Raw genomic sequence first — 25,163 nt, 5'->3', positions numbered from 1 at the left:
GTACAACAGGTCCGCGCCACAGCAGGTGTAGTTGGAAACTGTCTTTGCCATACAGCCTGACCTACATAAACTCGTGTTTCCCGCATCATAACTGTTTTACATCGTATCTAGATTAATTATATTTAGCAATTAAACTCAGACATCAAAATGTTTGGCGGCGACACGGAACATTTCTTAGTTTTCACATTTCGTAGCGAAAGCAACTATTCATTTAATTCCTTGTTTATTTTAGTTCGTATGTTGCGTAATGTTTTGCGAATTTGTGATATTAATATTGGTTCATCGGATGGGTTGACAACCGGAGCGAGGTTTGTTCGGTGTTTATGTATTATAAAACTTCATTTTCATTCAACATTTAAATCAAAATAATCTTTACTAACAACCCGCCCTGGCTTCGCACGGGTATAATTACTCATTAAATATAATTAATACCCTATAAATCTCAGGAATAATACAGCTTTCTACAAGGGAATAAAATTTTAGAATTGTATCATTGGTTACGGAGGTAACCATCTACATACATACAACAAATTATACCTTTTCATAATATTAGTATGGAATTAAGAAGGTTCATAAAAGTACTTTTAAATAATGTACAGTATTAAATTAAATGCAAAGGTAGTCTTACTACCGGTTCGAAAAAGAAAAGACGCGAGAATAGCTAGACCAGACCAGACCAGCGACAGAAACTCCACAAGAATTTTTTATGTAAATCATAGGAAAAGTATCGAAAATTGTATTACTTGTCTTTTAAACATTACTCTGTAAATCGATGGAAAAGTATCCACTGTAAAGAGTTTCTTGTCGGATTTTCTCATTACTAAACCGAACCGTTGGAAGGTTTACATTTAATCTAGTTGATTAGCCATTCAAACCTTGATTTTGTTTGAATAATGACATTAATACTAGATATTAAATTATCAAACATTATATTATATTGATATTATACTCAAACCTTTCTTGAAATCAAGAACGAAAACATTAATATAAAACAGCTGTGAATTTTGAGTCAGTAAAATAACCGTATGCATTACAGTGGCCGTATTTTAAATCAATAAAAGTTCGAAAACCGTCATCGAATATTATAACTATTGATATAAGAAACGGAATAAATTTAATTGGCTGCCAGCTCTATACTGTATTTTCATTTTGAACAGCAACAGCAGTGAATTATAAGTAGGCGTCTGATCCGCGGGACCTTGTCCATTTTTATTTCTGACGGGGTTATGTCTACGCCCATCCGTATGGCTAATAAATGATTTGATAAGACAGCCGTCCCCATATTTTTGGATCGTTTGCGCGTTTGTGACGCCAGTAAGCGTCATAGTGATTGCTATCTGATTCATGGCTTAGGGCATGTGTAGACTTGCGTCTCGAAACTGTGTCACTGATTTCTTTGCGCTGTGCGAAAGAGGTTTTAATATTGTTTACAATTTCAAGGTCAATCACCGATGTGCCGACGTATAACGAATTAAACACCATCTGGAATCGTTTACAATGTAACTTGTCATTTTATGTGTATTTTATTTTAGCTACATCATAAATAAATTATATCATATTAATATTTATTATATAAAATGTATTTTAGTATGTCTGTTTGCGATTAATAGACTTCGACGGCATTTTGAAGCTTTTGACCGATTACCACGAAAGTTTGATACACATGTTTGCACAGAGGTTTTTAAACCACTTTGAAGCAACTCGCCGCTAGATGGCGCTAGAGCATTGCTTCTTTTATACCGTTCAAACAATCGCCATCAAAGTTGATTTGCGTAGATATTGTTTATACCTATATAATTTGTGATGGCAATTCCGATTTAAGAAAGTATAATACGGTTGTATGTCGAAAATTTTAGCGACTTTTGTGAGAATTCTTTACTAGGTTATGATTTGAAGCATAACATAATAATCAGCCTGTAAATTTCCCACTGCTGGGCTAAGGCCTCCTCTCCCGTTGAGGAGAAGGTATGGAGCATATTCCACCACGCTGCTCCAATGCGGGTTGGTGGAATACACATGTGGCAGAATTTCGTTGAAATTAGACACATGCAGGTTTCCTCACGATGTTTTCCTTCACCGCCGAGCACGAGATGAATTATAAACAAATTAAGCACATGTAAATTCAGTGGTGCCTGCCTGGGTTTGAACCCGAAATCATCGGTTAAGATGCACGCGTTCTAACCACTGGGCCATCTCGGCTCACTTTTGACCGGATTTGAAGCTCGTAGAAAGAATAATGAGATCAGTTTTTTTTTTTAATATTAGTGAGTAACGTGTCTTTTTATTCAATATTTTGAAGTAGACCTAGTGATGAGATCTCTATGTTTTGTATTTTATGTATGTTGACTAGATCGAGTCAACACTCGATACAACTATAGATTTTTTTTTTTGTAAGTTTAATCTGTGTGTACTTACTATTGCAGCCAGTATTATAATCGTCGTCTTTTTTCATGTAAGGGCTGTTTTCTTCCATCGGCGGGTAGGGAACGTATCTTTGAAGCATCATGGGCTGCGCAGGCGACGGTGAACGTTGCTTGCTGAGGTTTAGTGGTGCATCGGGATCTTGAGGTGGGGGAGAACGCGCGCTTGCTGTCAGTTGGGCGAGTTGAGCTGTCGCCGGCCAAGTCGATGTTGGTACCACCTGTAAAAATAATGTTCAACAAATTTTAGAATTGAAAAACTTTTCCGTGACGTAACCTGAAAATTAGAATCAATGGAAAAAAAATAATTAATAAGGAAAAACCGTAGAGGATATGACGAGAGCAACAATCATATAAGGTAAATAAAAAGTTTGATAGTAATTCAGGTTTGGCCCAACAATTCAAAACAGTAATTTGTTTATTCAAAAAACGTATTCTAATTTTAAAAAACGAATCCAACGACGTCGTATTCTCAATAGAGAACTGCTGAAGGTGCTCAAGTTTGTGCGCAAACGCAAATGCTCAATCTATCCCTTGAATGAAGAGAGTAAATGGACGACTAATATCTTTACGGGGTTTTCGAGGCCCGCGTGTATATGGTCTGGGTTTTGCCGCCGAGGCAGTGAACTTGTTTTAAAGGGATTAGTGAATATTACTGACTGTATTTTTAGATGTTGAAAAAGAGTAACTACTGAGTTTCTTGCCGGTTCTTCTCGGTAGAATTTACATCCCGAACCGGTGGTAGCTTTACTTTAAATAGTTTGTTAAATGACGATTCAAAAGTGCTTGTAAAAGCCTACTTGAATAAATTATATTTTGATTTTGATTTTTGATTTTGATTTTGATCTTTGATTGTTATTTTGATTTTGATTTTGAATATTATTGTAAACGTAACATACAGTGTATAAACAGTAGGTGTTAGTATCGTTGACAGTGGCTAGTTGTTTAATTGAAACGGCTCCAAAATTCGCGAACTGACCTAGATGCTTGTGATAAATGGGATGCCAAAAATGATGATGGTTCATTAAAATTTTAAAATAAACAACTCGTTGATATTTTTAGACTGTTTAGTTTAACATTAGATTCATATTTAATATATTCGTGATTCTCTCGTTGGTACATTTTGAAGATTTTACGTTTAATAAAAATAATTTCAAATTTACGATCGAACATTGGTAATGTGTGTTGACGATATTTTTATTATTATTTTGAAATATAATATTAATAGTTAAATAACGATCGCTGCATTATGTATGGGTTTATTTAAAATATTTTTAATTACAGTTAAAACCGTTTATGGTGACATCGTTTAGAACAACATATCGGTTATAATGACCAAAATCAAAGGTCCCGGCTGAATGCTCTATAACTGTCTTATAAAACGAACACATTTGGCTACTGTTTTTCGATAATTAAATCTTTAGAACAACCAGCTGAGTCGTATTGTAAACAATTACTACTGAAGCAGACGAGTGCATTGATGTAGATAGGTCTATTGCGATTTGTGCACCGGCTACGGAAGATGATATTATACGAAAAGTTCAAGAAGAAAAAGACGAACTGATGAACAATTTACAGTGACAACTTTGATGATGGTCTCAATTCTGTCAGTGTATTACGCAAGATTGTTCTTTTTAATGAACAGTTTCACATGCATTATAACGATACGCTGATTAAACTCCGAAGTGAATTACAAAATGTGTATACAAATTTTATGCATACAGGAAAATGACATTGTTCTTTCTTAATACGTATACGTTTTGATTGAAATAAAGGAAATATAATTTAATTTCATACATTAATATACATATTTTGCCTATTAATACCTGTGACCTACACATTCAATAATACCACGTCATAAAAAATAAGCATCACCGGTTTTTACGACTAAATATGAGTAGTCCCTTCAATGTCGTTATAACAGATTTTGACTGTATATATTAATTTAGATGATATAATAACAGTTTATCGATCTCCGAATTGTTTAACATCTAACATCGACAATAAAATAATGTATTATGTACATTTATATTTTATCATATTTTTTCTTATGTTCTATTTTTAAAGATCTACTTTTTCTATTTATTATCTTATTGACTCGAAGTTATCAAGATCATGTCAAATTACTTTTATTCAAGTAAACTTTACAGTAAAGCATTTTTGAATCGTCATTATTTCAAATCTAACACCGTTTCGGAAAGCAGCCTCCAGCGAGAAATTCGCAACAGACACGCATATTTGCTTATTTAAAATAAGTAGATTTACAATGATTTTAGTATTCACAATTATTGTTCAACCAGTCCTTTAATAAATCTGAACATAAATCCAGGCGTATTCATCCAAACAGTATTATTTTAATGAATAATAAGATTTATTGATACATAATTGCCCAATATCAATCATATACATTAAATATATATAATAAAAACTAGATGTGAAATGATGTATGACTATTGCAACCGTCTAATTATATATAACATATACGTTTTACATAAGCGACACCGGTTTTAATTTAATTAGATTTTGAAACAACTTTCGTTTTGCGGAACATATACGAAATGTACTTATATGCATTTAATTATATATAAATCTTTTTAAATAATATAATTATCAACATACATCGTATCGTATATACATGGTGTTTCGATTTTGTAATCGGTTTCATTAAACGCTCTTTAGAATGTGTAACTCAAATTAATGTTATGTGTATAACGTTTACTTTATTGCCTATTTTAATGCTTTTCATAATTAAAGTAGATCTATGGGAAGAGTTCATATAAGTATTATGTTTTATAAAATATAAATCATACGTTCGATTACGCACCACGTCCTCTCCCTTAAAAGTAAACATTGTCTATGTCCATAAAACATAACATAAACAGCCTGTAAATTTCCCACTGCTGGGCTAAGGCCTCCTCTCCCTTTGAGGAGAAGGTATGGAGCATATTCCACCACGCTGCTCCAATGCGGGTTGGTGGAATACACATGTGGCAGAATTTCGTTGAAATTAGACACATGCAGGTTTCCTCACGATGTTTTCCTTCACCGCCGAGCACGAGATGAATTATAAACACAAATTAAGCACATGAAAATTCAGTGGTGCCTGCCTGGGTTTGAACCCGAAATCATCGGTTAAGATGCACGCGTTCTAACCACTGGGCCATCTCGGCTCATGTCTATGTCCAGCTGTGGAATATTTTATATACATACAATTTATTTGAAATCAATAGTATGTACTATTTTTGGATTGGTACTCTTTTTTAAGATCGTTTAAATTAATTTATATTTATACTTATATTATAAATGCGAAAGTAACTCTGTATGTTACCTCTTTACGCTTAAACCGTCGAACCGATTGAGATGATAGTTGGTATATATATATAATTAGAGTCCCAGGTAAGAACATAGGCCACTTCTTTAATTCACCTCTTGGTGGAATCAAATTGATGGAGATAATTTGTGTGCTATGTTTTTTTTTTTTTTTTTGATGTTATAGGTGGCAAACGAGCAGGAGGCTCACCTGATGGAAAGTGACTACCGCCGCCCATGGACATCTGCAACACCGGGGGGCTTGCAGGTGCGTTGCCGGCCTTTCAGGAAAGAGTACGCTCTTTTCTTGAAGCGCACAACAGTATTATAATGAACAAAAAAGTTCACCGCGAGAGAACTCTCTCGTTTTCTTTATAACATTACATAATGTTATAAGAAATTTGTCTAAGTTAAATGCGTCAATAATAATTGGGACAGGATATTACCCAATGCGCGTTACCGTCAACATAAAAATATAATTTATTCGTTTCCGCTTTTTGAATCAATTAAACTGTCATAATTTATGTTCTTGTGTGTTTTCTTAAATTAATTTTATGTATTTGTATTGTAAGATTTATCTAAAACTAGATAAACTAGCTCTGCGTGACTTTGCGTTAAACGTCGCCGATCTGTCCCCGTGTATCAATGTGCGATTTAGGTATATACTTGTATGTATTTTTATTAAATTAACCCTTAATAGGTCATAGATAACAATATGATAAAAAAACATCTGATTAATGATTGAGTTCTATTTAAAATGGTGGTAGCTACCCAGGTCGCTCTTCACGAATTACTCAGTAACTAGCGGTAGTTTAATGAATAGTGCCTGTAAAATGAGACTTACATTCGATTGTGGCGGTGGCTGCGGTCGCATCTGCTCTAATAACGGGAGAAGTCCAAGCGGTGGTCCGGGATATAAGTGTCCACGCCTCACCATCTCCTGCCTCCTGAGGTGCTCCTGCTGAAGTCTTTGCAGTTCCATTTCAGCTGATACGGTGTTTATATTCTGCAAAAGGTAAAAATATATATTATAAGTGTTTTTTTAGTCATATTGTAAGGGGTCGGTTACATGACAAATCGTCGATCAATGGAAGAAGGGAAACAATATCTTCTTGGCCAAGAATTTCTCCAAATATATCTCATATATAACATTTCAAATAAAACAATGGAAAATATTTAAGGTTTATAAACACATCATAATGATAAAAGTTACTTTCCAAAATGTAAAATCAGTCAGCAAGTCGAAGTACTTTTGTACGACACTTAAATGAGAGATCTTTCTTCGCGATATTTGTCCCCCAAGATATATTACACGCTTAAGCGCCAGTCATGACAAAGAGTACTAAGTTGTGCGCTAAATCACCCAAGGGACGCCCATTAAATCTTTGCACCCATAAAGACGTAAAGAAAAAAGAAAACTTCGATTAATTGCCGCGAGTCATGACGAATACTCCTATATACATTTTATCAGCTCTTCATTAAGACAGCATTGAATTGTTAATGGTTGTACCGTTGTAAGATTATAACGTGACGAAATCGAAATCACTCGATGACTCCGAATTCCCGTAAGAAATGTTACAGCAACCGAAAGAAGACGACTGACTACAAAACACTTTCATTTCGCTCGCGAGATTCTGTGACAGCTCTCTTAAGTGAAATATAGCTGAGGATTATTAAAAGAAAAAACACAAATGTAAAACAGAAGCGTATACATAAATATGCATGACATAATCACGCAAATAAAAAGCGTGATGCGGTTGTAATAGCGACCCGATGCCGATACAGGAGGCCGAGCTCGACTGGTAATCGAGCAAGTTTTTCCATCTGCCAGACAAATTGCCGTCATAACCGAACGGATTAAACTTTTTATTAAAAACAACAAACCGAGCATAATGTATGGCTGTAATCGGTACGGGACAGATGTTCCCGAATAACGTTCGCGATTTATCTAATGTAAAAAGACTTTTATTTAATAGCTCCGCGGAGATGTCCTAGCAATTGGTACTTATGTTTTATAGCGGATCGTCGTTTTGGCATTTCGACAGTATTTTGATAGTATTATTAATGTAACGTAAAAAAACGGATATAGATGACCAGGTGCGCGTTAGAATTAATTGTTCTCGTGCAGGTGAGATGGTTCGTTCATGTAATGCGTCAATGTTAGATCGTGTGATGATCGTTACAGCTAACGGGTCAATTGTTGGCGTGTTCCAAACCATTGGGCGTGTTCTCGTATTACACGTTCAGCGTACGCGCCGATGTCCGATCAATAAAGATAGGTGGCTATAATTAACCTGGGTAAACGCCATCTGTCATTTCGTCCTTGGCACTCTAACGCAGTTCCATACAATAATGTCAACGATTACGAGATTACGCTCTGAACATTTCAAGATAGAACATTAATACTTTGAGCTACCAATAAATCGTCACTAAGCTATTGTCGAAGCAATGAGGCCGTAGCTCGGTGATCAAGATGAAATACAAGATTAGATTTAAACATAGATCAAAATCATTGCATTTGAAGGTATCGTTGTGGGAGCTGACAAAGAGATCAGAGATGAGGACCGGACATGCCACGACATAATTTATAAAGCCGACGACAAAATCGAAATAGTTTGGTACTAATTTTTTAACACATCAAAAACGATTATAGCCCTAATGCCTATTGAATTTAGGTTGAAGTGTTTTGTTTCGAGAACGGATTTGGTGAAAATTTATCGAATAAAACGCACGTCACATTGACGTAGGAGATGCAAGATCTCGAATGAAATCATAATATTTACTGTCATCGGCTGACATGTCCTCGTTCCTAGATATATTATTCTAGTCTTCCATTTCGATTTGGTCGGATTATTCGAGGGTGATTAATGTGATATTTTCCAAAACAGCGGAAGAATTGAATGAAAAATGTATGTTTGCAAAGAGGATTATGGTTGTATTTGTGGTGAGTATTGTGTGGATGTGTTGATAATTTGAATAAAGGGCGATAAAGGGATAACAATTGTCCCGGCGTCAGCGGCACAAAGCGCAGCGCAGGCAGAGCCGGTGTGATGACATATCAAAATGAATCGCTAATGCACAAACCGGGAATACAGGACCCGTGGAGCCGCATTATATATTCATTTATTTTATTATTACAAATTTGACACACATAAAAGTTTTTTTATTGGTGTTAAAGTCTTATATCGACTGGATAGATACCCCCTTATCTGTAAATCTAATACCAAACCGGTATATGGCTATACAAAGCATTACTGTGTTCTGGATTGTCGTGGTTGGAATATCTTAGCTCCAATGGGTAGCAACGCATGACGTTAAGACGTGACGTGACATGACGTAAGGATTTGTTTATAGTTCCCACCGCGAATTTCCATGGACTCTCAGCACAGACCAGCATGCGGCCCATATGTTCTTCTTCCTCCCATTATTAAATTAAAAAGTTTTACTATGAAAAATGATATCAATAATCATCTCAAAAGTTTTTTTAGTTAAAATATAAGTAATAAGCGACTCTATTCATTTCGATCGGTATTCTAAAATGCGTTTTAATATCGCGAACAGATTGCACAATAATGCTTTGAATTAATTATTACATTCGCCAACTTGCAACAGCATGACTTGTTTTTATCTGTGCGTCGATGGATCGCGAGATAAGCTCAGATATCCCTTTACAAAGGACTTGCATTAGTTGCATAAGTACCTAAAATAAATGCAATATTGCAATATTTTATTAAGATAATATTTTGGCATTAAAAAATCAATATTATATTTGTATAATTATTTTCAATCAACTTTTAAAGAGCGTATCACAGTAGAAATGATATTAATCTAATCATTGGAAAAGAAATCGAAATCCCGAGGATCAATAATCACTAGAAAAAATAACATTAATTAATTATTTCCATTAAAATATACATATTTGTAAAAATATAACATCCATTTACAAGGAGATATCAGTGAAAAGAAATCACAGTCACTGTTAACATAACCGCAACAAACATTTTGACAACCGCCAATTAAACTGTCAGATCGATCGTGCAACTTGTCGGCAAACAAGTCCGCGGATCGCCCCGGGAGTTCGCTTTGTGATGGGTGATTCGCGATTTTTACTCCGATCTTATCAATATCGGTCTGGTGATTATGCGTTCTGCATTGTAAGGTCCCCCATGTTTTATGGAGCTTATTATGTTTTGTGTATAAAGTTTGTTTTGAATTGATAATTTGAAATTAAACACAAGCAAGTGCTTTCTTACTTCTGTTATAAACTTGATTATAAATATTGGTAAAATCATTTGGATCGTAGTTTGTTGAATCAAACTTAGTGGCTGACCGATAACAAAATGTATGTACATTTAATATTATGTTGAATTAAAGTAGAAAAATTCTTAGCCGAAATGAATCGAGTATAAAGATCTTATATGAAAAACTTTAGTTCAAATCTGGCCAGCACATAAATCGTTCTGCTTCTCAGTGATGGACCACATCGTGAGGAAAACTGCACGCTGTATAATATTCAGTCTATTAGATGGCGTAACTCCATTCGTCGTCCATTGACTCAAATTGAAGTGGTGTGGTAAAATTATTTTCAAAATCAAGTTAAGAGGTGTCTTAACCTATACTTAATGATACTTTTTACAAAGTTTCTGAAATATATGGCCTACGAAAAGCGATCATTAACAGTTCCACCTTACTTTGTGATATGTGAAAGTAACTCTGTCTGTCTGTCGAAAAAACGGCCATACTATAGAACTGAATTCGATGAGATTTGTAATGAAGCAAACTTGAACTCCAAGGAAGATATAGGATACTTTTCATGCCTAAAACTTCCCTTAAACGCGAGCGAAGCCGCGAGCAACACCTATTTCATTGTACATTAACAAAAAATCAAGTTAATTAAGTCGATGAAACTCAAAAACCACCCTAAAGAACACAAATCCCTTAAAAGAATGTAATTTTCTACTCATCAATGGATGTTATTGGGTCTTTGAAGTATTCCTGCAATACAAAAGTCGTTGGCACGTGTCAGGGCGTCGTGTGGTGAAATCACCACGCTAATTTCAAATAACCGCACCCGGTTGGGGTCTTCTCGATTTTGAGTGTCAGTGAGCAGTAGATTAAAGTATGTACGAGAAAGTCAATTTTTTTTTAAATACTTATATAATGTATATATATATATTATCTTTGAAATATTGTCTACTCCTATCTTAAAACTATTAATCTATAAGATATTAATAGTGCCGGTACCATATCGCATAACTATATGTTAACAATTTATATATAATATTATAGTACTAATATTATAGCGAAAGTTTTAACCATTCGCCAAAGAAATTCAAGTCCGATTCATATGTAAATTTATATTATAATATGTTTAAATAATGTTTTATAAAATATAGCTATGTTAACCTAGTCGAAAAAATTCCTTTGCTTACCAAGCAAAGAACAAGAAAATCTTCTTCTATAAATTTTGAAAAATTTATAAATTACTACGAGATAATCTATAATAATATATTATCTGTATTTCATATAAAGGCGCTGTCAATCAATTTTCCGATTCAAATAAATTAGAAAACCATACCTATACTTAGAGTTCAACAAATAATTGTTGCAGAAAAAAAACATTCAATTTTAACTCGTTTTAATATCAAAAATATATTATATAATTTTTATTGTTGTCTTACTTAAAGATTAATGTTCTATACCTATTAGAAATTTAGATCATAATATTACTCGTACATCAACACGACAAGGAGTTTATAGTTAAATTCTTAATACGGCGCTTGTTATTAACGCGCCACAAAAATTTCTGATGAATAAGTGGCCACCAAACCACATAGACATTGGCACCTAGGACATCATATCCGTAGCGCTTTATGATCTGACGAATGCACAACGTTAGCGCGATTTAACTACGTACAGCGCCATCTAGTTTGTCAAGGTGAAACAATATATTCGCTGAGACTCGCTATCGACGAACAAACATTTTTGTATTGAAATTAGGAGTATGACAATTTGTAAGTTCGATTCGAGAAAATTTAATAAATATTGAGGGTTTCGTTTGGAAATTCAACCCTTGAATATTTAAAGAGACCTAGCCGATTTTTTTAAATAAGAGATGTGAAAATTAATACTAATAAATGTTTTAGATACTTTTAAAAAAAAAAACGATGTTTTTGATAGTTTTTATCATTAAACGAATATATTAATTATTTTTTCATGAAAGCTGATATTTAGGCATTCAAATTCTTTTAATGGTTCTGGTAGTGGTGAGCTTAAAGTTTGAATGTATATTTTATTACAATACTTTATCAATAAACCCTCAAACCATTACGGTATTAATAAAAATAATATATACAACATCTGAAGCTAATTTTATTACACCTATGAAAAAATAAGTGCCTTGTTACTTTTTAAAATTCTAATTTAAGTCATTTTAAATTTCGAACGTATTTGTTTTTTTTTTTTTGTAGAATAATAAATTTTGCATGGGTTTTTATTGACAATTATTTTATGCCACTTCTAACATACTCCCGATTCTATAACTGACGGCCCCTAAGAACTTTTGTCTTTTTGAGTGTTCAAACTTGATTGTTTGCACTTTTGAATTAACGAGGGCGTAATAACAAGACCCTACTAATAATAATTTTACCAAGTAATTGTGGTTTTAGAGAATATATAATAAAAAAAATCACAATTATTATTTCCGCCCAAGTGTGGGGGTTAGGTTAGTTTTTTAATATTCCAATATATTGATACTTTTTTATATAAAATAGAAATATTTTTTTAATCGAAATGTACCGCGACGTCATTTTTTATAACTTCCTTCGTAAGGGAACTAAAAAGAAATCCTGTAAATCAACAATTAGGACATTGTCACATCACAAGGGTTCTTTCTAACGACAGTTTTGTCATAATCAACTAAAATATACAATTTTAAGACGTCCTGCCTTTGAACTTTGTCGTTACATATTGTCCAAACGAACATAAAAGACATGATATTAAATAAAAATAAATTATGTTTATTAAAAGCTATTATTTATGATGATAATATAATCTGTATTAATTATAAAAAAATAATAATGTGCCATTGGCACTGTCAACACGAAGTCTAAGATACCTGCCCGTTGATGTTTTTACTTTTTATCCTAGCTCACTAACCCTACACACGAAAATATAGTAGGTACAAATTATTGCAATTCGGCGGTAGTCATAGCAAACTTAGGGGGAGGGGCTTAGCAAGCCCTGATCGCCCGATGGCAGGAGGATCTGGGGTCACCCACGGCGGGCCTGACGACAGTGGAGGCGATCCGTCCCCACTTGAGTCTCTGGGTCGAGAGGAAGAAGGGCACACTCACCTTCAGGATGACACAGATACTTACCGGACACGGATGCTTCGGTAAGTACCTACACGGAATAGCGCGGCGGGAGGTGTCACCCTCCTGCCACGAGTGTGGTCCGCCAGTCGACACGGCGCACCACACCCTGAGTGAGTGTGCTGCGTGGGGGCCCCAGAGGCACACCCTGGCGGCGACTATGGGCGGTGACCTCTCGCTGCCGAGCATCGTCACGAAATGCTCGGTAGCGAGACGTGTTGGTCGGAGATGCGCTCCTTCTGCGAAAACGTGATGTCGCAGAAGGAAGCCGCGGAGCGGGAGCGGGAAGAGGATGCCGCTGCAGACCCGCTCCGCCGAAGACGACCGGGGAGAAGGAAGAAGCGCTACGCGCACCTTCTCCCCCCGCCTCAATAGGCGTCGCAGGGACTAGGAGGGGTCTCAGTACCCTAAGAACCCCCTCTAGGTGTTGGAGGCCCACATAGGCGGGCCGACCGTCAGGGCGTCACGGTAACATGCGTAAGCGATCCCGTAGCGCCGGCCGAAAGACGGAGAGGGTACCGCTGGTTTTTTAGTTGGTAAACCCGGCGTACCTGGGCGCACTCGGCGTCCAGGGCTCCGGGGAGTCCCACACACCCCCCTACTTTCCATCACGTAGAGGAAGCGCGTAATGCGTTTCTCCAGCGAGAAAAAATAAAAGTGGGAGGGGCTTCCTACTCAGAAAGTTTTGCATAAAGTCCATTCAGCATCATGTTAAATACGATACAAATCAATTTCCCGTTCGTTTTTATAGAAATATTTTTTTATATGTGTGTATGTAACTCCTAAGCGTTTGGGCCATTTTCGAAGAAATACGTCTAAATAAAATATCATTTCACGCGGTCAAAGTCGGGATTAGCTAGTCTAATTATAAAAAAAAAACACTAACAATTTAAAGATCAAAGGCACCGGTTTTAATTTAATAAAATAAATAACATTCAACAAAATTATTCTAGTTGCAAGACACATGCGTCATGTACGACATGCCTTAATATAATTTTAGCTTCGAATAGAGCATTTATAACATGACTATTTATAATTAAAAACAAGTGTCTATTCGCGATCCGTGGTTCTATTATAGCGAGGTCGGTTTGTTTAAAAATGAGGTAAATTGTAAGATTGAATACAGAAACATAATGACGCCCGCTAACTCTATCGCCCACAAATCTTGAAATGTAAAGAATATCATGGATACCCGCTAGTAACAGTGAAGGGGTATTCATAATAGTAAGTAACATTGTGTTTATGTTATGCTTTAAAAATTACATAAATATATTTTGCGTAGCGATTTTATAATATTGAATTGTTTTGAATACTAAATTAATGAAGAACTATTAAAAAAAAATTACATAAAATAATTTCAGTTACAAAATCGTAATTCGCAACGAATAAATAAAGATTATTTGCAACTATGTTCAGTGCAATTACAAATAACATAATTGCAACACCGAGCCAGCAACTACGTCAATATTAATTATTCATATAATTTATAAATCAGTTCGCTACCGGTCATCGAACGAGCCACGTGATACACTAGTATTATCAATATTAAACATCTATTTATGTTCCATATTTAAAATGACCAATCATAGATGCTTTTTATTGTAATGTTCTCGACTTCTAGTTTATTTGAAAGTCAGTATAATGTTAAAAAAAAAATGTTAGAACGTTAGTGTTTATAGGTGAATTTTATCATTTCAGATTAAAGATAAATTTTGTTTAAAATAATAACAGATCTTAATCAACAGACATGTCCATGCAAATCCAACGCTATTATTTCCGCTGTCTAACGGAAAACAAAAATAGACATAAGAGTGCGCAAGGAATAAAAGAAAAGTTGAAGTGGGACGAGCATCCGGGTTGGTAAGAACCAAAGAGGCAAGACAGGCGAGAGGGGGTTTGTTGCGGGAGAGTTAGGGGGGTTACCTTCTCGCGGGAGTTGGTCTGTAAGCGTCCCTTCGGCTTTGGGGTTGCCTTTGTTTATCGTCTCTTTATTTATTCAACCTGATACGCTCGGCTACGTTGTTTTTACAACTAATAGGCTTATTTATTTTGTGTAGGTCGATCGTGGAATTATACGCGTATCGTTATTTAATTGGCGGTTGGAGCGCATTGCTGTTCTTTATATTGTAACTTTTGAATTTCGAATTTTTATCGTACTACGATTGTGAGAACGTTCTTTTTTTTTTAATGTAATTCAACTTTGTAGTAATAAATAAGTCGTTCCAGCCTGATTAAGTAACAAACATCCAAAGAAACTGTCGTATTTATTTACTGAGACAAGTCAAAATATATCCGGACTTCAGGACTTAAAATATGTAAAAACAATATATCGCGCCTCGGCTTCCCACTGGTGTCATAAATATAACTAGTACAGTAAAGAACTCAGGAATAATGCAGCTTTCTACCCTATCCCTATATAGAGACTATCCCTACATAAACAAACAAACAAATATGACCACATTATAATATTAAGTATATTATGGTAGTCCATTTATTGAGAAAGGACGTTCCTGCAGGTGTAACCGAGCGAAGCCACTGTGTTGATACAAGTTACTATTACATAATGAATTGGATTTATAGATATGTAACCGATATATATTTTTTTAATAAGCATTCTAGAATATTCCAGATTGAGAAAATATTTATGTTCAAAAATATTCTTTATATATTATATATATAATATTCTTATCGCCTAATGCATCAATACCTTGAAGCGTATGACATTAAAAAAAAAAAGCGCGCGTTCGCTTCTCACAGTGGTTTAGTTTTACATTTTGCCGCGATGTTTGGGTGTTTCGGAATATATATATATATTTGTATTGTTACCCTCATGAAACATGAAACTATGATTTCTCCCGCTTTGTCCACATCAATAGAGCTGAGTCCACAAAAGTGCGAAACCTCACTGTAAGAGAAAAGATTAATAAAGCTTAGCGCACACTCACGTAACACCTGTCCTTTGTCGCTAATGGACACCCGCCTAATCTCCCGGGAAATTGACGTAACAAGAGAAAATATATAGTGCTCGAGATTTTTAACCAACTTTGTTTGAAAAAAGATTAGTTCTTTTAATATTTTAAGCCTTATTTTAAACCTCGCTGTATGTACCTTCAACAAAAGCGATGTGTTTGCGAATGTCAAAATTATACCATAGGTGTGGTTTGAAAACCTTAACCGATGATTGCGGATTCGAACCCGGATAAGCACCACTGAGTTTTCATACGCGTTATTTGTACAATGTATTGTGTATTCCAACAACAAGGAGAAAAAACAACTTTGAGATCGATTTTGACATTTGTCGCGATATAATTGGTCGGTCTTTAATAGTCTATGATATTCCTTTTGATGTTATATACAAATAGATCACTTGGTGTTAAGTATATGCCAATATATAATATTATGATATATATTAATATTAACTATTCCTTAGATGACTACTGTAAAATATTAATTATTTTTTTCATACGCCATATAAACTATCAGACATAAACCTGGTCAATAGAAGATGTCACTCAAACCTACCCATTATATGTAAGCCGAACTCCCTTCCCATTTGACTGCATTGCTAATTTAATGGAAAAATTCAACCAAATATCACAAAAGCCTTCGTCCTTTGCTCGACTGCATCGTTACGCGTCTTAGGCTCGTTACAAGCCGGATAACCTAGCCCGCTTTTTACCCGGATAGCTCGCTTGTTACCCGGATAGCTCGCTTGTTATCCTCAGCCGCATGGTTAGCTCGAGGCTCCTCCAATTACAGCTCAAACTGTCTGGAACGTAACTTTTAATTTTTAACGTCCTATCTCGGATGGAAATTCTTAAAGTTGCGACTTTGGAAGTGGATTTAGTGTCCCGAAAAAGTGCTGTATTTAATACTTAAATTTGTCTTACGCGTTTTTGAACTATAGACAGTTAAGATTCCATGTACTTGCACGTGTTATTTTTATTATTAGTTGGATTTAATATATTAGTTAAAGCTATTTACATCTCACTTAAAATATATATGCCACGAAACCGACCGTCATGTCTATAGTGTTAAAATTACATGCAATTCATATATATGAATATGCTTACCCATTTCATTTCTTAAATTTAATTAGAAAACTATATGTTTTTGAAGTTGAAACTTTTTTTTTTTTAAATAATTGTAAGGGTGAATTTTTATTATGCGCGCGCACAGGTGAACCGATACATGAAGTGACTCGCTAAACCGACAATTACGTGTCAAATCACTCGAAATAGACAACTTCACACCTAAATACGAAGATTATTTCATTTTTATTACAAATTTAAATTGAGAATGTTTTATTTTACGACTTTTATAATATTAGTGGTGAAAAAATAAATAAATACATTTCAATAATAATTTTATAATTTGTATGCAATTAAAAACTATTTTGAATTATGCCGAAGTATATGAACTTCTCGCTTACGTACAATCGTATACGCAATTTTTTTTTAATAGAGTAGGTATTTTATGTGATTCAGAAGATGCCATATTACGCCTACGCCTTCGTCAATAATGTTACTCTATAAAAAAGTCAACTTTACTAAGCTTCAACACAATCGGATAGAAAATACGTAAACGCATATAATACGACCGAATAGAAAAGCGAGACATTTATTTATTACACATATAGCACAAAGCACATCTTAAAATATATATTTAAAAGATCTTTAAAAAGAAACATCGATATTTCATTCATATTTAGGCCATCGAAAAAAAAAAAAATAAGTCAATATAATTTAAAAATCCATCATTGTCAATCCACGGCGTTATTACTTGCATTTATAAACAAACTAGAAACGATAAAAAATGTTGAAAGATTGCGGATTGATACGCGTCGATACATTCTTATATGAAGAATATCTGTCTTCAAGTGTAGTAAGAGCTTACGGATAAATTGACTGCGTATTAAAATAAGTTGTGGAATTTATTAAAGATTTGAATACACTGATATATATTTGCATGTAACAACGGATTTTGGCCTTGCAGAGATACTAGCCAGTTGCGCTGGTAATGTAAAATGTTCGTGTGTGTGTAAACCCCACTGTATACATCCACACTCAAAATTCGATGGCAGATTTGACAAAATGAGTTTAGGCGTAATACTAACTGTTCCAAGTGTTTATCGAGACAAGGATACAACCGTGTCCATATAAACGCAACAATGTTGTTGTGTGTGTTTGGAACCAGAACCTCAGGACTATTAGCCTTATTTATAACCAAGCCAATAGATAAACAAGGAAACTTTTCATAAACTTACCAATATACAATTAAATTTGATTATAAATATAAAGTAAAAAATCTCCTAGCTTTGCGTGTGATTGAATTTCGTTTGTGCAATTCTATGGCACTTAAGACGTTTCAACAAATATCTCCGTTTTAAATGTAAATATTACATTTCGATATATATTTGAAATGAATAGCACGTATCAAAATGTAACAGTAATTAAATACGATGATCTATAAAAAGAATTACCTAAATCTCTTCACTAGCCACGTGTTTACAAAGATATTAACATTTCACTAACAACAATGTGCGGTCAAACGTAAATATTTATTTCTATACAATCCCGAATCGAGAGGTACTAACTAATAGGCAGACATACGGTTGAAAAACACGCCGAAACCCGCCACTCGGATTTAGAATAAACACGCTTTGTGATGTACTGACTGGAATTACAATAAATGTACCGGGAACGAAGCACTTAATAAAATAACAAACAAACTTCTACTGTTCAGTGTTAACGCGGATCTAAATACTTTTCTAACTAAACATTCGCATTGTCTGTTTGAGAGAGAAATAGAAATGTTAAACTTTCTAAACGTTGAAATATCTTTGGATTATAACATTGAATGCGTCCGAAAAAAAAATCCATTTATATTAAAAAAGAAATCGTTCAGTATTATGATTTTTAAAATTCGATTGATTTAAATAAAAAATAAGAAACTTTTTTTTAAACGTAAAAGTGTGACTTCTTAATGCCGTTTTTTGTTTTTTTTTTTTTTAATTCAATGAACACGATAATTGCACCATAAATAAATACGAATGGTATTTGTAAGAAAACACTAAATGTTTATAAATTGCCTAATTTATATCACGCTTTAAGTAATATCGGTAATTAATAAAAGAACGCGCAATTGGAATTATTAAAAAGTTAACATAAAGCGACTGAGCGTGTGACAAAAATACATTTAAGAACATTTGTTTATCGCGATCTATAGAATCGTAAAATACAAAATATATTACACTGAGACAACAAATAAAAAAAGGACACCGAAAATGTATCTCGTTAAATAAATACAACAGGTCGTTTTAATCTCATTAATTTCGCGAAGATAAATAACAATCGCACGATGTTATATGCAAAGCGCACTATCATTACAGCGGTCAATTCCGTTCCAAATTTAAAACCCAATAAAGATCGAGATTTGTCGGCCATCTTGAAAAACAAAAAAAGAGATATCGGACGAGTGTCACTTTAAAAAAATTCCCCCTTTCTTCCGTCCGCACCGATTTTAATAACAACATCTTCGCTTTCTTTATTCGTTCTTTTGAAATCTCTTTAAAGTTGTAGCAAGTTTATTACTAGTCAGATCAGGAATTCCAATCTCACATCCTGAGTTAACTGTCTTTGATGTAACCGGCGGAAACGGGTTCGCTGAATGCAACCTTAATAGAATAAGACTTAGGTCGTATTTTGAATAAGTTATTGCTTATATAAACCTTTTCATCCCGTGTGTCTGTGCGTAACTGAATTTGCACCGCAATGGAAGATCCATTGTGGGTCATTAATACCGGATTCTATGGAACTCGATTGAAAAGTTACAATGTTATTTTCCAGATATACGCTTTGAAGATTAGGGCGTTAATTTTAGATTATAATAACCGAATATTGTCCGTTTTAATAAACATTTGCATATGATTTTAATGTGATATTTTATTGCTCTCATATAATGTAACTAAATTGCTTCTATTGAAACTTGTACTCTGTTCAAGATTGTCAAATCAAAGTATTATTGGATAAGAAAATTTGCTGGCACAAGGGACGTAACATCTTAATGTCCACGGTTGATAGCGCATTGATGATATGGATAATGATTAATATTTCTTACAGTAACAATGTATATTTACAGTGGTAACTACTTACCACCTTGTGGTCCATCCGGTCCGATTACTTATTAGACATTAAAAAAAAATTCGTACATAATATATCATGATTCAAAGAGTTTATAATGTATTTAAAAACATATAACTTTTGTATACAAAACTAACCTTTTTACGACTACGTCACAGCATACCATAGTTTTAAATGACCTAAGGTATAAACACACTGAGCACTATAGCTGACCATCGTAAAGCTATTTGAATAGATCAGTACAGTCTGGTATTGTGGAGGCAATACTTTATGTAACTGTATTGTGTTTGCCTCTCCGACCGCTGGGTATTACGGATCTATTGACGTACTAAGAGGATTAATAGATTAACTAAACAGTATCTTTAAAAGAGCTTAAAGATTAATTATATATTTTTTAGCTAATTTTGTATTTTATAGGAAATCGTTATTTTGTTTATTTCGAACGCAATCGTTCGAAAAAAAATTAATATGATGTAAACCATATTATTATATATGTTCGTGACAATAACTTTTATTATAAAAATATATAGATGCTAAGCATATACTTCCCGGAATAACAATAACGTTAATTATATAGTAGATATATATTTCCCACCATTGGAAATCGAAAATCTCTCAGAACGACTGAAAAGATAATTTTAAAAAGACAGACGATCACACACGTCATCATAACAGTATCATCCATCATAATAGGTCATCTTAATAGTAGATAAAAGTAGTTAATTGGAATAGTGTTGTATTATAATAACAAATAAAGATATATTAATCAAGAACTGTTCGTAGTGTACAATATAGCTGAGCAATTAGCAAATCGTATGGAATACGTTTATCTAAAATTTGTTTATCTGTAGTCTGTTTAGCGTTATGAGGACTAAACCACGTCATACGTCATCAAAGCTAATATTTGCTTGTAATGACACGTCTTATCTTTCCAAAGAAAAAATCAAGAATACAGACTAATAATTAGCGATTGAGTAAATGAATATTAGCTGATACCCTCCCGGTGGCTAAACAATAATCTACAAAATAGAAAATAAATTCAAAACATGGAGGTACGTATCAAATACTCTTTACAAATCAATTAAAATATACCCATTATAAGAGTCAAGAGATAATTAGAAAAAAAATTAAAAAAAAATATTCGAAGACAAATACTTTATTATTTTGAAATGGCAACATCAAAAGAAAATGTCAATAAGGAATCACCAGCATTCATAATAACGTTTATAATGGGTCTTGAAAAAATATCCCAAATTAATTTTCCCAATTCATTCATTCACAAAAGAGGCTATCTCTTTGATAGACTTCGGCACAATAATTTATGCAAGTGGACATCGGGTTGGGGTTCTTTTAATCTTTAAGTAATTTCCTTTATACAAATATGTTATTTGTACATGGAATTTTGATAAATATAGAGACAATTTAATTAGGAAATTAAAATTTGTAAGTGTTTTTTTTTCTTTGCTCTTTTTACCAAAAATAAAATTTGAATAGCATTATTAAAATTACAATTCATCGCATAATTTTTAATGCACCATTCGAAAAAAAAATCGTATTAAATTTCAGTATGTTCGAAATTCGATTTTCTTTTAATTTTAAAAATTATCAACGAAATGTTTTTTTTTTAACATTAACAATTTATGTAACAAAATATAATCTTAACTTAACATCAGTTTGACAGATAACACACAAAGATGGCCGCCTAATTTGCAAAGCTACTTATCTGTACAATCAGATTCGTACATTTTCGTCGCGTTTTTATCCAAGAAACGATTATTTACTGTATGCTAATAACGTGACCATTTTACGATGGCCCCTGAATTGGGTTGTATTGGGTATATAATTTAAGGATAACGACACGCGTTCGACATATTTTTCTTAAATAAGATTAAACTGATTCGTTGGTTAAAGTTGCTTTTATGCGTTTCGATGGTAAGGTATCATGTTTTAGCAAAGGCTATAAGTGTAACTATTGAGTGAAACGTTTTGGAAAATGTTACACTTGGGAGAAGTTGCAGTTTAATTATATTTCAGGCATTAATCGGTTACACAGGTGATTTACGGAAAATTCTCCGAAAACAATTCACCGAGAACAATTAACCGAAAACACAATTCACCAAATCACAATTTGTGCATGTCAACTCATTAAATGAGCAAATTTTACGGAGTCTTCAATCCGCAAGGATAACCGATCCGATCCGAAAAACATTTATAAGTAAGGATCGTCGATGCTTTTCGTATAACAGAGTTCGGTTATCCTTGCGGATTGAAGACTCCGTAAAATTTGCTCAGTTAATGAGTTGACATGCGCAAATTGTGATTCGGTGAATTGTGTTTTCGGTGAATTGTGATTCGGTGAATTGTTTTAAGAGAATTTTCCGCAAACGTACACAGGTATCATGTCCAAGGTGGTCTAGTATTTAAGCAAATTATTGTATACATTTTCTTAATAGTTTTGAATAATTAACAACATAAATTTAAGTAAAGCATACAAAAATACAAAAGTCTGTATGGAATTAGAAAATCCACGACCAGTTATTACCTTTAAATTACGATTTAATTAATTTTGTATAAAAGCCATCAAGGCTTCTAATAATACAACAATATTTAACCTTATAAAATAAACTTTAACATTCAAGACAATTTAGTCGTTCGTTCATAAACGCCCTTATATTAACAGAAAGACATCAGAGGGCTAAGTTCCCGTCTTTAAATTCAAAACAAGCAGAGAAATGTAAACAGACAATCAGTAGCGATTTTAAAGATGAAATTGGAATTTGCCAACAAGCCAAAGAAGGGTGGGGTTAGGTAATTTGACAAACGCTTTGAATCGACTTTCGAGCCGATTTATATTTGAATTCAGAATTAATAACGAATGTTATACGTATTTATAACTTGCCAGTGACTTCGATGGATGTTTACTTGATATACACTTGCAATTACAGAAGGTTTTGTTTATGTAAGGAAGTATCTGAATTAACTACTGAGATTCTTGTTGTTATTCGTGCTAATGTCAATTCGAGTGCTTTTAAAATTATACACGAGTAGATTTTACGTAATTAATTATAGAAAATAATATTCGTTTTTTTAAATTTTTTTTTTTATTAGACATAACCAAACATTTATATAAAATTGTGTTCGTTATATATTTCTACAAAAACAACGTGAAACAGGTTTTGGCATAAATGTGTGCTTATGATACCACAGCGATGTTGCAATAACAATTGTTATTACCTAATTAACGGGAAATTCATTGATAATTCAAATTACTGTCAAATTCACAAACATTATAATTTAGCTCCTCTTGTGAACAAATTGATTTTAACCTATTTCTAGTTGTGTTGACTTCAACTTGCTATATCTATACTTATAATACAAATACAAAAGTAATTCCGTCCGTCCGTTTGTTGTTCTTTCACGAACAAACCACTAAACTTATCAACGTATATCATACATCGGGTTTGGAATCGTTTAGTTAGTTTTTACAAGTCGCAATGTAACAAGCACGATTATAATTTTTTATTTTTTTTATTATAAATATATCAAGGCGATTCTCTATAAAAATTAGTCGCAATATTCAAATTCATCGTTCAAATGGATACGAATGCTAAATCTCTACAAAAGATTATTATATTATATGAATATCAAATCAGTATATAAGTATATACTTTTGTTGATTGTCCTCCTTAATGTCATGGAGGGATAATATATAATGTACATATAAGTACGTAAATAAAAGAATCAGTCGCAAACACGGCCCCCCCTCTTCTGCTTTGAGGCACGAATGTAATCAGTTCTGTTAATTTTGAATTTGAGTTGTCGGTCTTTTTCGTTCGTCTGTTTATTTAAACCGGGGATGATTTTAAGCGCTATCCCTTATTAAACGGTTCATTAAGAATCAATAGGAAGTAAATTTGATTTGAACATTATTTTCGAAATATATAAGTTGACCATATGAAAAATCTGACGTGTTTAGTTGTGTTATAATCACTGCGGTATCGCTTTACACTAAATTAAAGTTAATCGACGGGATAGTTTGAATATATGTTTAAAAATGTAATATACATATAGATATACATACGTACCGTCGCTATCGTTCAGAGATTTAAGATAACGTCGTTAGGCTTTGATTCCACGGAGTAAGGTAAACAATTCAGTGAGGCGTAAAACTAATTCACCTTACGCAAGATAGCGTGCCGTACAACATTATGATTCGTCAGAATTAAGCTATTATGTGTCAGGGGATGACTTATTTGAATAAGCACAAATTGTCAAAGAGATTTTATCTGGTTAAACAAAGACGTTCCTTCTGTTGCCTTTTGCTCCTGCTAGGGGACGGTTAATAGAATCGACTAATACCGTTGATGATGCCTCCGATTTTAACCCCCTATTAATAAACACGTTCTTCCGTCCCTATCGAGGTTACAACGTATTTGTAAGAGGAAAAGAGATAGCATGATTTTTGTTATTCTTTAAGCGGCTTAATGTTGTATCTATACAAATTATTTGACAGATTATTGTTGAAAATTATCTCAGTGAAATATAACAGAAGTGTTTTTTTTTTATTATCGTATTTATCATCAAATCGTAATAGTTTTATAAGATACATGTAAATATTATGTGATATACATACATACATTATATTTCGCGCACAGCGACCATTTGAGACAAGTCATCCGCTTAGCAAATTTTATATTGAACAGGCGTGTTTCATACACAGGCGTGTGTCATAATTCGATAGTACGCCAAATCTGCAAAGATCGGATAGACTTCAATCACAAGACTGGCTTTATGTACGGACTTAAAAACTACGAGCTGATATTGAATTTATATTGACACGACCCAAGCTTTGAACACAGGACTTCGGGATCTGCAGGCTTGAATGCTGTAAAATATAACAGCGAAGCCGTTTAAAGATT

At 33.7% G+C, this 25,163-nt stretch overlaps 1 protein-coding gene across 2 annotated transcripts in view; it reads right to left on the bottom strand.

Moving 5' to 3' along the window:
• Positions 1-25,163, bottom strand: part of LOC113397644 (transcription factor SOX-6) — a 179,234-nt gene that overhangs the window by 5,096 nt on the left and 148,975 nt on the right. For both annotated transcript variants that reach the window (XM_064218462.1, XM_064218461.1), the window contains exons 4-5: positions 6,574-6,735; positions 2,416-2,641 (exon numbers count right to left, since the gene is read on the bottom strand). In XM_064218462.1, the coding sequence (XP_064074532.1) occupies positions 2,416-2,641; positions 6,574-6,735 (388 nt within the window). The remainder of the gene's footprint in view (positions 1-2,415; positions 2,642-6,573; positions 6,736-25,163) is intronic.

Source organism: Vanessa tameamea, chromosome 22 (genome assembly GCF_037043105.1).
Source record: "Vanessa tameamea isolate UH-Manoa-2023 chromosome 22, ilVanTame1 primary haplotype, whole genome shotgun sequence".
In the NCBI taxonomy this organism is placed as follows: Eukaryota; Metazoa; Arthropoda; class Insecta; order Lepidoptera; family Nymphalidae; genus Vanessa; species Vanessa tameamea.
This window is presented reverse-complemented; position numbering and strand designations above follow the sequence as displayed.